This window comes from Sander lucioperca, chromosome 8 (genome assembly GCF_008315115.2).
Source record: "Sander lucioperca isolate FBNREF2018 chromosome 8, SLUC_FBN_1.2, whole genome shotgun sequence".
NCBI lineage: Eukaryota > Metazoa > Chordata > Actinopteri > Perciformes > Percidae > Sander > Sander lucioperca.
Window position 1 is genome coordinate 39,560,580 of NC_050180.1, and position 15,543 is coordinate 39,576,122.

Genomic DNA, 15,543 nt, shown 5'->3' on the forward strand with positions numbered 1-15,543 from the left:
TGCCAAAGCTCTTAATTCTTGGAAAACAAATCCCGAAATTACGCCTTTGTTATGAGTTTGTTGTAGATAACCATTTTGTTTATTTTATCAGTGGTCAGACACGTTTGGCGCACAGAAAAATGCAGCGACTTCTCACAAGACCCTTAACCTAACAGTCACAGCGGAAGTGTTTTCGCTTATTAGTCAGCTGATTGAAACTGAAAAACAGATACGTCAAGTTAAATAGTAATAACAGAACCAGATGTGTACTTGTATGGTCCCTAAAGAATAAAAGCATGTGTTGTTTCGATCTCAGGACATGAATTCACAAGGATCCCAATGGGAAAAGGATAGGGCAAAAAAGCATATTAAACATACTACTCAAAAAGCAGTGCACCTACATGTTTCAGGGTTAGAAGAAGCAGAAGAAGAAGAAGCCCTTTACCAGCTCTAATTTGGCCATACTATATTATTTAACACATGATCAAAATATGGAATTATTACAGAATCTTTTACAGATAGGTCAGGCAGATGGATTGACCTGATGTGTTACGTACATGCACGGGAAAATGAATTATACAGTAAAATAAAAATGTTCTTGTGTTTCTAATGTCATTTTAAGAGCTGTTTTAGGCGTATGAGCCCCTCTCCAAACCTGTAAAAAAAAAGTGCACATAATCTGAAATTACTTAAAATAAATAAATAAATGAAAACCTATATATTTTGAGGCCTCAACTGGACTTGCTAATGATACCATTCACTATTCCCCTTTATACTTTTACTTGCACCATATTTTAAATAATAATTCTGCACTATATATATTTTGAATTTTGCATCTTTGTTTGTATGTATTTTCTCTGTTGTATATACTGTATTGTTGTATATATTGTATGCTTACTTTTTTAAATTTATATTCCAAGGACAGGACTGTAGGAGGCAAACAAGCATTTCATTGCACAATATAGAGCTATGTTGAGAATTTGAAAAAAATAAAAACCTTGAACCTTGGACATTTATTCTGAAATTCACAACCGGATGTTATTTACTCAAGCTAACTTGATGTTGCAGCAATAAGCACCTAGCTAGCATATTGGCTAAATGTGTAAACCTGGTTAACTGGCACTTTTAAACTAAATTTATGACCGCTTTTGTGATTACTTTGCTCGCTAGTATGAGGAGTCAGTGGAACGACAATGCCTCCTGAGTCTAAAAATTGTCGTGTCAAGATTTATTAATTATTTCTTTGAATTTTGGACATCACAACTGCCTGGAGGAAATACAACTGGCGAGGTGGGTAGCTGCTGATGTTGTGGTCGTGAGGCCAAAATACAGTCTGGTCTGATACAGTGTAATCGGTTTATTAAGCAAATATAGCTATTGAGGACTGTCGTAAATATGTTTAGAAAGACAGAGGAGTTCAGTTATTTGGGTGAAATTCTTTTTTTGACAGCACGACTGTTCCCTTCTTACTTTCTCATTACGCTGCTTTGTTTTTGCTGTGTTTAAAGGGGAGACACTGCAGGTGAATAGGGGAAATATTTCAACTAATATATATCACAATGAAACGTCCCTAGTTGATTACTTACATTAGGACAATATTTTTTTGTATTACAAGTTTTCTGAAATTCAATGTTTAAATATGCAAGTGAGGCATCATCTAATATGTGCTAACTTGCATAGCTAGCTACATTTCCAGAACACAAATCTGAACATTGGATAAAGCTAGTTTCAAAATAGTTTTTTCATTTTGTTGACAGAGTCAAATTTGTTTTCCAAAATACTGACAACTGCCATAAAAAGAAATACATTTTCACCATGTTTTTAGGAATAAAATGTTACAAAAATCAGGCTATGAATTATAAATGACCAAACCCCTCTGTAAAAAACCTTCATAATATAGATAGGAATTAAACTGCAAAGTCTGGTGTATGTAAGTGCTACTAAAGTGGAGATTTCTAGCTCAGGGTATGAGAAAAACTCATTCTGAGAAAACAGCCTTTAAAGATATGGATTGTAATCAAAACTATTTCTGATTCATGAACTCTGTTGAAGGTTTGGTTATGTGGAGTTTAGATTAGGGCATCACTACGTCACTGAACAAAGAGACTGCTGTCATGCTTGTAGTTTATGAAGCATGCAGACAGTTCAACCTTCTCTGCTGATAATGTTATTACGTGCAGGGTTCTCAGTGGGTTTGCTGCCTAAAATCAATAGTTTATGTGACTGCAGTTAGACTGATAGCCCTGTAAGTAGTTTTATCAGTGCTGAGTTTTTTGAAGACTGGCAGTATTGTGTGCTGATCTGTGGTATCTTCAGATTTGAAAGATGTCACGCTAACAATGTCAAGTATTCCCTTTATTCAGGGAGTTTTCTTCTTGTCAAGGCAGACAAGTCTATGAAAAGACTAAGTGGGTAAAGGCAAATAACAGAACACTTACAACAGTCTGGTAAGTTCAGAAAAGTACATCACTTTACTGTAATGCAGCCTTTAAAACCAGGAAAAGACAACACTTATGTCATGTTGCGATATTACGATATCCAAAATCTAAGACGATATCTAGTCTCATATCACGATATCGATATAATATCGATATATTGCCCAGCTCTAATTTAAGCATACTGTTGATTGGCAGAATATTAATTTGCAACAAGTTTTATGGTTGTTTAAATAATTTAAGCCATTTATTATGCAATATCAAACATACATTGACTGGTTCCAGCTTCTCAATGTGAGCCCCTTGTCTGTTTTATATTATTGTCAATTAAACATCTTTCGATTTTGGACTGTTAGTCAGACAAAATGTGCAATCTGAAGACATTATTGCGGACTCTGGGAACTTGTGATGTGTTCTGGAATTTTCTGGAGTCAGTTGATTTTAAAAAAAAAGAATCCATACATTAATCATAATGACAATAATCAGTAGTGCCGGCCCTAGAAAAAGATCACAATGGATCACAGTAGAGTCCAACGGCACAAAATGTTTCTGCAATCTCAAAAAGCAAATATCAGGTTTTAGTGTCCTGCAGAATCGGATAGGAAGGTCTTATTTCCAGAGCTGCTATTTTACACCAACCTGCAACAATCCATCCATAGAAGAAGCAGCATTTTTCGTTCACATACAACAACATTTGACACATCCAATGCATCCAGGTAGTCTTGTTGGAAGGAAAAAAACATATCCTACACAGTGTATGTTGAAAACAACAACCAACTTAACCTAAGCCAGAACGGCTTCTATGACTGAACCAGTTACCCATTATCCCTTCCCACCCACTGCTAGAGGGAAAAAAAGAAAATAAACCACAGGAATAAAATAAAATAACAGAATTGAATAAATAAGTAAAAATCAACCAATAAAACAAACTAGAGGAGAGAAGGGGGAGGGGGTGGGGGGCATCTAGTCACTTTCTGGGTGAATAGTAGTTCTGTCTAAGTATTCTATAAAGGGCTGCCAGGTTTTGTTGAAAGCATTACCACAACCCGCAAGCGAGAATCTAACCTTCTCAAGATTGATATGAGTTAGGACCTCCAGCTATTGTGTGAGGGGGAGAGAGCGTGTTTCCACTTAAACAAGATAAGGCGTCTGGCCAATAGAGTCGTAAAGGCCAATACCCGACGCTTTGTCATAGGAAGACTGGGTATTGTAAGAGGGGGGGGGGAACCAAACAGGGCCATGCAAGGCTCAGGACTAAGATCCATACCAAGCACTATTCCAAGTGCGTTAAAAATTTGGTGCCAGAGGTTCGGGACCAATTGAAGTTTTTGTTTAATTGATTAGTGCTTCTCCGTCACTATATTAACACTATTAAAGCCCTTTTGAGGCAGCTTTCTGATATATATATATATATATATATATATATATATATATATATATATATATATATATATATATAAAATTGATTTGACTCTATATCTAATGTTGTAATCCAAGTTTCTCTCTTTCTCCCCTGCTTGCAGCGTGGCTGCTTGGAGTTCCAGCGTCAGCCTGTAGTGCCAGAGGTGGGATGGATCCTCTGGGTGCTCGCTCCCAGTTCGTGGACATCCAGAATCTCCCCACGTGGCAGCAGCAGCTGGATGAGGATGGCGAGGAGACACCGCTGGAGCAGAGCGACAGCCTGCTCAGCCAGCAGGCCTTCCCCTCGCCCTTCCCCTTCAGACCAGACATCAACCGCAAGATCATCCTCTTGTGAGTCACTCTTGTGTTTCTTCACATTGTTGCTGTTGGGTGAAAAGCTGCTCACCAAAGATGCATTTTACCAGTCTGGGTTATTGTGGATCGCTTTGCCAGACCTTCCTCCACAGCGCTGCGGAGGAGGGTCTGGCTAGTCCACACAGCATTCCTGGATTGGAGAGAAACGTGCTCTGGTTTATTGGCATTTCTTTAAACCGATCATAATCGTCTTGGGCGGGGCTAAGCGCCCGACAAAGCCACGGTGCCGCTGCAAAATAGCCTCAGGAAGGAACTTGTTTTGGTCAACGTGTACGTTTTAAAAGTTGTTTTAGTCGTGCAACAGAAAACTCAGATTGGACAGATAGTCTAGCTAGCTGTCTGGATTTACCCTGCAGAGATCTGAGGAGCAGTTAACCATAGTCCTCACAAATCCACCGGAGTTTAGAATTCCAACACAAAGAAAGCGGAAGGTGACGGACATCGAGAGCAGCCCCATGATGAACCCGGTCAAATATCACATTTGATCTGACTACGACACTGTATGTTTTTATTTGGGTTTCTTTATGTGCCCTTTGCAATCTTAAAGCAATAGGGCTTCACAATGAATTGCAATGGACTAGTGCAATATCCAAATCCCAGAAGGGGGGCGCAGTATTTGTTAAAGGCAAAATATGTGTCAAACCACTCTGAGTTAAGTATCGTGGTGCTGCAGAGACGTCCCGGCCTACAAATCCTATCCTACAGACTAAAGAAAAAAATCTTTGTTTGGTACAGATCCTCGCAAAAATCACACTTATGATCATTTTCATTTTTTTAAATTTTAATATTTTTCAATGAAAATGAAAATAATGATACAAAAATGATCATTCCCTCCAATATCGCGAATCATATCGCAATGGCAATATCAGTCAAAATAATCGCAATTGGATATCTTCCTCATATCGTGCAGCCCTAGTTCAGAGTCCAGACCACCTCATAAAATCCTCTTTGTGGAGGAACACATGACCGTCCGGAGTGTGACTTGGCAGCGGCTTCTCTGTAAGAGCCTTGTTGTTGCGGCCCCTCCCCTGCTCAGTGATCAGAAGCAAGCACATTCCTGCAGCAATGTGACCAGAGCTCCTCAAGCATTGGTAGCTTTTTTTTTTTTAGCTTTTTTTGATCACTTTGTCACAGTTCATGAGTGGTGAACAGTCCCACCATAGATGTATTTTCTCTTATAACTTTGTTAGATTGTTGCATTTTTAAAGATAAAGTTGTCAGTATTTCTCATGTAAAAAAAGACAATTTAAGAAAAAATATACAATGTAGTTTCATGAAACTATATATTTCCTATCCTGGTAATCATTTCAATGCTCCTCAGCTTTAACTGGAGGGTTCCTGACCTCCAGGTTGAGGATGACGGTAGAACCCTGAAACAGGTTTGAGCTCCTACAAAAATGTTACAAGCACGCATTTACTTAAATGCCAGTCTGCATCATCATTATAGAAGGACATTAATCACGTGATGATTGAATAATGACGTGATAATGAAAATATGAGAGGCTCTGATTGTCTTCCAGCAGTGTTCCCGCAGAGTCTTAAAAAGTCTAAAATTCTGAACTTTAAATTTAATGCCTTTTAAAACGTATTAAAAATGGCCAGATTTTCTGGACATAGTTATACTTGAGCTCTCTACAGCAAGGATTAACAAAGCCAAATCATCAACTATCAGCCTATGGGAATGCGCAGCAGCACAAATATCAGACTTAATGACCTCAGCCCCACAAGAATTAGAGGAGAGTGACTAGGCAAGGTGTAATTTCTGTTTGTTTGTTTGTTTTCCTTGATACTGCAGAGGATGGGGGGTGGGAGAGGGTCTTTGTTCTGTTTCAATTTGTGTTTCTCTGTTCTGTGCACCATCTGATATTACCTGTCACACATTGTGGAATTTATTTTGTATGTCTGAAGGTGCTAATAAAAAGTTTGGCTAGGCCTGCGTGTGGTAAATGGGAAAGTGTACTTTTAACGAGACATGGCTAGATCACAGCGATTTCCGCTGTTGGTTACAAGCAGTTAGGGAGTCTGGCTGTGAAGGCGCTGGAGTCACACAAAAAAATTTTTTTTTCAGAATTTCTTTGAGTTGAATATTTTTTTGGTAATGCGTCGTGTAGGTCTTAAATTTCAATCTTTATGGTCTTAAAATTTCTTAAAAATGTCTTAAATTTGACTTACTAAAACCTGCAAGAACCCTGTCCAGGTAAACCTCCCAAATAATAGTCATACAGTTGGTTACATACATTTATTTTAAAAAGAAATGTTCACCTCTGATTCAAATCTGATCTAAACATAATTCACTGAAGCCTCATAAAGACATTATCCATAACTGTATTTTTTTTATTTGTTTGCTTTTGACATAAGTTTGAGGCATTTGCAAAGTTTTTTTTCAGTTCACAACTTCTACAGTAAACATGGCTCATTAAACAGATGAGTAAATGTCTTTACACTTAACGACCTCTTTAAGTGTCTTATTTTCCCTGTGGGATGGGCCAGACAAATATTAATATAATTGATAATAAAGATATTTGAAGAAACAGGTGAGAATAGTCTGAAATCCTGTGGGATTGAAAACACAAAATAATTAATAACAATCTTCATCCAAAGACCTGGACAGACCACTAGATAAAGGCTGCTGAAAATGATTTGATATTACAGGTTACTTTTGCAATGATTATTATCAGCGTTTCTGCTGGGGCTTAAAAAGTCTAAAAAAAGTCTAAAATTTCAAAATCAAAATTTGAGGCCTTAAAAACTCTTAAATTTGCTGAAGTGTTCTAGGTATTATTATTATTTTAAACAGGTCTTTATTTTCCTACGTCCATGTAACACTACCTCTAATGCTCATTGTAATGTCCCCGCAGCACTAGAATGTTATTTTTTTAAATTCTGTGTGTTATGTTGTAGTTCTTTCTGTCGCTAGTCCAAATATAATTCGCTGTATCTCGACTACAAATGAGACCAACATGCAACTTACTGTATATTGCAGCCAATCTAAACACCAGGCCTATAATGCCAATGAGGAAATCTGGGAATTGTTTCAAACAATGTTTCCGGACTCTGACATCTTACTTTGTTTTTGATGTCGTGATACAGGTCTTAAATTTCATTCATAATGGTCTTTTAATAGGAATCTTATATTTGACTTGGTGAAACCTGTAGCAACCCTGATTAATGTATGGCGAATTTATTTAATGCAAATTATTAATTGTATTATTGATTTACTATATTATTAAAACATCTTGCCAAGGATTAGGCTATCAAAGTCTGTGAAATACATGTCCTGTGTTGTTACCATATTCCTAAATCTTCTTACTGCTTACATTTATTTGACCATGGTTTGATCTGACCATTCACAACCAAACCACTGCCAAACGACCAAAGTCAACTCCCTTTTTTGGAAACAACTGCTTCACAGCAGAGCTGGCAGCAACATTACTTTCACTTTCAGACATGCATGTTGCTGCTGTAGTCATGTCAAATATGTGAACATGTCACCACATTAAAACATTTTGAACAGTTTGATGTCTGATTATGACTCGTACACAAGCTGCATGCAAATAATTCTGTTCCAATGATAAATGGGTCGAGGGGAGAGACTGGAATGTTGTTGATGTAGCTCAGTGTATATAAAGCTGCTTGTCTGGCCAATTACATACTCAATGTCATTTAGAGAAAACTGTCCTCCCTCCATATTGACAGAACCTTGATGACCCTATTATATCGTGCTTTCATTGAAACCATTTTGTCTTTTTGCCTGGTGTTACGGTTAGGGAACCTGTCTCTTAAAAATAGGAACCATCTAAACCAAATTATTAAGTGCTCCAGTAGGCTGATGGGAGAGCCACAGCTCAACCCAGAATCCCTGTATTCCAAACAGTTACAGAGGATAGCTGGATCTATTTTGAAAGGCCACTCCCACCCTCTACACAATGAATTTCAGCTCCTACCGTCCGGACGCAGGTACAAAGTACCAGCCTGTAGAACTAAGCAATACACAAACAGCAAAGTCCCAGTGGCTATCAGTACAATCAATAAGTAATAGCGATACAGCTCCGCCACCTTATTTTAACTTTTTGTTTTTAATCGGTCTGTTGATTTATTTATTTGTTGTATTTTTTTTTTATTTTTTTTATTATTAGTACTGAGCACTGTTGTCACTTTGTCACATTATAGCCTACCATGTGCTGCTGATTGTGTGTTTAAAAGGAGGCTGACCCACTCAAAACCAAATTTAAAGTTAATTTAATTTAAATTTAAAATAAAGTTATCTTGACCTTGATGTGTAAGACTCAGTAAAACAGCATCTTAAAGGCTGTGACTGGCAACAAGGTCTGTTTTTCATTCAGAGTTAGTGTCTGGCAGCATTGTGACTCATTTTTATCAACCTAAAAGGGGCTAATGTAGAAAAAAAAAAAAAAAAACCTCTTCCTTCTCGATCCTGGAGGCTAAACTCGTCTTGTGACCAAATGCTTTCAACACATGCTCGAGTAGTTCCTCATTGTTCTTTCCAAAAAAATCCTGAAGGGCTTCAGAGTGAAGAAATGACTTTACTGAATCATTCAAATAAACTTTTTACTTTGGCTAAATGGCTAAATGTCTTTAAGGTTCTTTTGATAAATGTGTGCAGAGTTATGATATGTGTGTGGTCAACCAGTCACTGCTCCAATGTTTTGAGATAAACTGGATACAAGTGGAGTGGCCCTTGTGCTGATATTTGGAGATTGAATGCAATAACTATTGAAGTAGGTATTAAACATTAATAAGACTTTTGGCAAATGGAGAGTGTCTCTAATGATGAATACCAGAGAAATGTTGAATAAAGCAATTTGAGAGTGCACACCAGCAGCAATATAACATGAGGACCCTCAGAAAAATGGTACAATAAAAACATACAAAACACAATGATGTATATAAAAAAAACATTTAGTGTCTTTTTGGGTTTGTGCAAGATTTTAAGTGAAATAGAATCTTTACAAAATAGTTTAGTAGTAGTTAGTATTCTGTAGCCAGATAACACAAATAAATTCATGGTCATCAAATTCATCAATAAAAAAAATTCAAGATTCAAAATCCTTTATTAATCCCACAATGGGGAAGTTCACACTGTTGCAGCAGCAAGGGATAAGGGGAAAAGTAGAAGACACAGATAAGCAAACAATAAATAAATATAAGTAAAGAGAATAAATGGTAAAATATATTTACGGTATTGCACATTTTGTGCCTACATGTTTATTTGTATATGTGTCATGTATTTAAAATGAAATAGAAAAACCTTTTTTTTTGTCTTCCACAACAGCTGTGGTGACATCGCCCTGCTGAACTGCACCGCCATCTTGAACACCAGCAACGAGTCGTTAAACGACAAGAACCCAGTGTCTGACAGCGTCCATCAGCTGGCAGGGCCCGAGTTGCGAGACGAGCTGCTCAAACTCAAAGGTAGAGTTGAGGGGGAAAAACCGGAAAGATGAGCTCCAACTCCAAACAAATGTTTGATTTTAGCTTGGCTGCTCAGTGATAATGTGGAGTCTGGAAGCAGAGGTTCATAAATGTTAGCGGGAGTCCAGCAAATATGAATGTGACTTCACTGGAGACATAACCAGGCACATGATGCTCAGCTGAACTTTAATAAAAAAGGATTGTACAGTAACTGCTATAGCTACTCTGATATATATTATAATGCTCCACAGCTGCTCTCGTGGAGAAATACAAACTTAGAATTTCCTTTAAACTCCACCAGTATGACATATTATCCTTGGGAGAGTGTACATCATACCGTACCCAAGAGGAATTCAATTAACAAATACATTTTTTCAAGCTTTCAAACACACCTCGAGGGCTTACTTAGTGGATGGAGTTGCTCAGTTGTCACATACACAAATGTACTGTATATTTTTCCACTCACTCACTACTAGTGGTATCAAGGCAGATCATTTTGGTTTTTGTCTGTTGAGGTTCTGCTGTCACCTAAATACAAAGAGGTGTAAGCAATGTTTGTTTTTAGGTGTTCGCATTCATAATCCCAGCAGCCACTATCTATTTCCAGAAACAATGTTTACTCCTTTCATAAGAGCTACGCTCTACCGATTAAAAATATTTCCTGTAAATATGATTTTCATGACTTTTTTTAACCAGGACATTGTTCTGGAAAGAGCTGCTGCTTTTATAAACTTTACATGTGAACACCACAAATATGTCATTCATCGTAATTGTATGTTTGGGGTGGTTGCATGCTGCAAGTTCTAAAGGCAGATATCTTAAAAGCTTGGCACTCAAAACCAAAAATATCTGCATGGTTATACCAAAAAAACATAAATACAGTTTTAATGGTAAGCCTTTTTTTAGCTACTTGCTGAATGTTAAATCGGTTTTATTTGCATGTTTGTGTGCAGGATGTCGGACAGGTGAGGTGAAGCTGACCAAAGGCTTCAACCTGGCAGCGAGGTTCATCGTCCACACGGTGGGACCAAAGTACAAAGCCAAATACAGGACGGCGGCGGAGAGTTCACTCTACAGCTGCTACCGAAACACAATGCAGCTGGCCGTGTAAGAACCATCAAATCAAACGATTGTTCAATCAGTCAAGGTTAAAGCAGGCAGACTTGTAAAGACTTACGTATAAACACACATCACTTCTCACCACTTGCAACATGTTACATAAGTGATATGAGATCCATTAATTTCTTGTAGAGTTGAACTTTCATGACAGTTATTTAGATTTTTCATTTCCCTCATATGATTTAATTTGATAAACAATATTTGCGCCTGACTGGTGCAAATAAACAATGGTTTAATGAAAGCCACTCGGATTCCCCAGTTTTTCTCCAAAAAATGCGTTGGAAAGACTGCAGGAATAAACATTTCAATAACACAGTTTGAGAAAAGTTGCATCTGTCTTTGGGGTTCATGGTGAAACCTAGCTAAATATATTAATTTAAATCATTAAAGTTCTAAACAATGTAAAAGGCAGTTATTCAGAAATGAAAAATACAGGATGTGCACATTCAAAACACTACAGCCTCGGGCCGCAACTTCAAAGCTGCATCATTCAGGCTTTCTGTTGATTATGCCACTGTTTAATACAGCAGCTCTGATTGTGGTTTACCAATTGGCAACAGTGGGCTTTAATAGCCGTGGAATAAAAAAATATAAATAAATTCTTCATGTGAAATGTTATATTTAATAACATTATATTTTTACATATATAAATGTAAATAAAGGAGCGTGTAAAATACATTGATATGAAAATATATAAACTTCTGATAATGGTCTCTTATTAACTCATTACTTTTAAAATGAGAAGTAGCATTTGATCAGCGTGTGTGTGTTGTGTGAGACCACCTGGTGTGTATTGTAAATGTGGTGTACAGTGTGTGAGAGACCACCTGGTGTGTGTGTGTGTGTGTGTGTGTGTGTGTGTTTGTGAGACCACCTGGTGTGTATTGTAAATGTGGTGTACAGTGTGTGAGAGACCACCTGGTGTGTGTGTGTGTGTTTGTGAGACCACCTGGTGTGTATTGTAAATGTGGTGTACAGTATGTGAGATTGTTTTTTTTGTCACCTCAGAGAGCAGTCAATGACGTCTGTTGGCCTCTGTGTGGTGAACACGGCCAAAAGAGGTTACCCACTGGAGGACGCTACACACATGGCTTTCAGTAAGACACACACACGCACAAACACACATACACAACCTTTTTATCAGTGAGGTACAGAGATACACAACTTGTGGTAATAAAAACCTTTATCGTGTCATATATCACACTTTCTTTTTCTGTCCCACATACAGATAATGGCCTTGGAAACCTTAATCTCAGTCCCACAAACACACACACACACACACACACACACACGACTCGTTCTCCAAAATTAGGTTAACAAATTATACAGACAGATGCACACACACATTTTTACTGTAATTATAACACACTGCAAACCTTTACTGTATGGCTGGCTACCATTCAAATTAAATGACATGTTCAATATAAGCACACATGATAGCCTGATAACATCATAATCTTATAATGTAAACAATTACAAGCATACAAACACATTACAGATCCAAAGACTTAAAACTGAATGTTATCACCTTCATGTAGGTAGGATTGATTGCAGAACTGTTGTATTAGAATGCATTAGGTAGTTTAGCGCAAATAAATACCTACAGTATGTGTTATTATATACCGAGTATTTGTCCAGGTAATGCTGACAACATTAGTCGATAACTTCATCCACACAAAAACAAAGATTTTGATGATTAATTATTGTTTAAGCCACTTAAAAATGCCAACGTTCAGTGGCTCCTTTTCTTGAATGTGCGGATTTACTGAAAATCTTTGGGTTTTTGAAACAAGCACTTTGGAGACATCTGAAACTTGTTTTGATTGTCTTTTATTGTCTGTCTTAATATGTAAGGTAACACAAGTGTGTGCTTATGTGTTTAAAGGAACAGTGCGCAGGTTCCTGGAGAATCATGGAAACAGCCTGGAGATGGTGGTGTTCGCAGTGTCAGACACAGAGGAGGTTTGTGTGACTTAACTCTGTGCTAATTCCCTAAAAAAAAAGGTTTTAAAGGACTTTAAAGAAGATTTCTTATTCATGTGCAGATTGATCTTGCATTGAGTGAAAACTGAACCTGCTGCAACAATATTGTTTCCTCACCCCACACTAAGAATTAAGGTCACTTTCTCATGATTAAAAGTACATTAATTAAAATGTAAATAAAAAAGCACACCCACTATGTAGGGCTGGGACGGAAACCGCAATACCACAATACCGCGGTCACATGCGGGTCTGAGCTCGTCACCGTCATCACCGCAAAATAACATTGGCCTGCACGTGTGTGCACGTTGTGTGTAATGACATGGATCCATTGATTCTAATGACATGGATTGTGTCTTACATGGATTCTAGGTTTTCTAAACAAAACTTCAACATCATCAAAAGATGGAGTAAATCTAAACTGTCGCGAGTTGGGGAGCGAAATATTCAATGACACATAATAACATTCCATTTGTGTTGACTATTAGGCCTTTGCGAGAGTAGCCTACCTGTGTAATGTCTTGTATCGTATAATTGTCCTTGCCTTTCCTACCGTAGGAAAGACATTTCTCCGTTCTCAGCTGAGGTAGACACATTAACGTTACAGCTGCAGTGTTTACCATTGCACATTATCCTAGCAGCTAACGGAGTTTCCTTCTGTTTATAGCTTTATCCCGATAAAACGGCACGGTTGAATTTCAGCCTGCATGCACGTTTCATAGCCTAAATCAGAGCGGCTTAGAGAGAGCAACAAGTTAGCGGACTGCCGAGTCGCCCTCTCTGCTCTCTGTCTGCTCAGCTGCTAGACGGGCTGCACACGGACTACAACATGTTGTAAGGTTTAAGCCGATGTTTTTCGGGGGTAACGCCATTCACTTTACCGGCAGTATTGACAATAGATAAAGCCACCGTGTCTTGAGAAGCTCTAGCTTGTTGATTTATTGTTCACTTTTAACTCACTTTACATCAACTTTGCTATTTCTTTTTCCTCTCGCTTTTCCTCACTTCGCCATTCATACACTACTCTCCTACCGCTCGCTCTCCTTGCGCGACCACACGGGCACTGACGTCACTCACTTAAGGCACCCTGCCATTCTCGCTCTAACTTAAGCTACTCTCATAAGGGGGTTGCGGTATACCGCTCTACCGTGGGAATTTCTTGCTTTTCAACCGCGGAAAGAAAAAAATCCATACCGTCCCAGCCCTACCACTATGTTTATCAATGATATTTAAACTTTGTCAGCTGTTTGAGGGCATCTTTGTGATGAAAAACATAGAAAGCTCTGAATTTATAAGTTGATAAAAAAGCGCCCAAATGCATCATTAGTTTTGGTCTTTGGATCTTCTGAAGGATCCACCTTCCTTGGCTGCATCCTTCAGACGATTCAGCCCCTTAATTGGGACAGCATTAAAGGGGTCAGTATGCTTAAAGCTAACAAGTTCATAGGGCGTGTTTTAGGGCTACAGCTATCTATTATTTTAGGTGTTGATTATTCCACCGATTATACCTTTGATTAATCTAGTAATTGCATAAGAAATACTACTAATACTTTATTAAAGAGCAATAGTAAATATACAAAAGAGGAAAAAAAGACAGGTCTCTTAAAATGAACAACTAACCCAATCAGCCAACCACCTCTGTGTCACCGCAGTATGGGCAGTGTGTGTGTGTGTGTGTGTGTGTGTGTGTGTGTGTGCTCCCCGCTCATTATTCGATCCCGGGTTTTGCGTCACTTAGCGGATGAGCAGGGAGCTCTCATCTCAACTAGAAACCATATTGATTTACGTTAAATGTTAACGTTAACATTACCTTTTGGGTAACTGGGTGCATAATATGAGACTGGATGCTTTCTGCTGAGATGCTGAAGCAATAACGTTGTACTACTGTGGTAAGCTAGTACTGTACAGAGTTTTCATTTTGCTCTAGCTTGAATTGATCCCAAATTTTGGACACTTCCTGTCGTTTTCTCTGGCCTGTCTCTTCTCTTCGCCCCTCGCTATTTTCTCTCTCTTCCTCCAATTTTGCAAACCCTGCCGTCTTTTTCACGTCGCCTGTAGGCCTACACGGCCCGTAAGAGCATTGTTGAACAGTAATAATCATTCGTGCAAAACACAGTGGGCTGTATATAGTTACATGGATTAAAATGAGCTTTGATGCAAAGAATTTGCATGCTTGTCAAGAGTGCCGGGTTTTGGAAAGTTACAGAAATTATATCGAATACAGTTTTGACCATCCGACAAGTATTTAGGTTGAACCATACTGACACCTTTTAATGTCTTGCAGAAAGGCAGATTCAGAAAGTTAGATTATGGGTGTCAAGAAAGACTGAACCTTTTCTGTCTAATTTGCCACAACGTATATTTTTGACTGAGATGTGTATGTGTGTTCCTTAAGCGGCTGTACAGGAAGTTACTGCCTCTGTATTTCCCTCGCTCTGAGCAAGAGGAGAGGGCCTGCTTGCCTCTCATCCCAGCTGACATTGGCAACTCTGAGGGTGAACCCGTTGTCCCAGAGAGACAGATCCGCATCGCAGAGAAACCAGGCACCCTGGAAGGTACACAAATCTATTTCTACACACAATGTGATGAGATGTTTCCCGGCATTAAAAAGGACATGTAATGTATTCACTTTCATGTCAGCAATCTATTTTTAAGAGTAGGCATCTTTCTTTTCAAGTTCATTTAATTTTGGAATCAGACTATTTTCTTGTGTCAATAGAAAACAGTCCAAGATCAATTGCCTTCATGGCGTTAAGCATCACACAGGCTTAATTTAATATTGTGTTCCTCTCCATTTCTGTCTCCAGTCATCTCACACTGA

The 15,543-nt window shown here is 38.3% G+C and overlaps 1 protein-coding gene across 1 annotated transcript in view; it reads left to right on the forward strand.

Annotated features, from left to right (window-relative positions):
- Positions 1-1,017: 1,017 nt before the first annotated feature.
- Positions 1,018-15,543, forward strand: part of gdap2 (ganglioside induced differentiation associated protein 2) — a 39,697-nt gene continuing 25,171 nt past the window's right edge. The window contains exons 1-7 of the mRNA XM_031311335.2: positions 1,018-1,269; positions 3,938-4,166; positions 9,484-9,623; positions 10,577-10,730; positions 11,751-11,839; positions 12,628-12,704; positions 15,118-15,277. Coding sequence (XP_031167195.1) covers positions 3,985-4,166; positions 9,484-9,623; positions 10,577-10,730; positions 11,751-11,839; positions 12,628-12,704; positions 15,118-15,277 — 802 coding nt within the window. The 5' untranslated portion in view covers positions 1,018-1,269; positions 3,938-3,984. The remainder of the gene's footprint in view (positions 1,270-3,937; positions 4,167-9,483; positions 9,624-10,576; positions 10,731-11,750; positions 11,840-12,627; positions 12,705-15,117; positions 15,278-15,543) is intronic.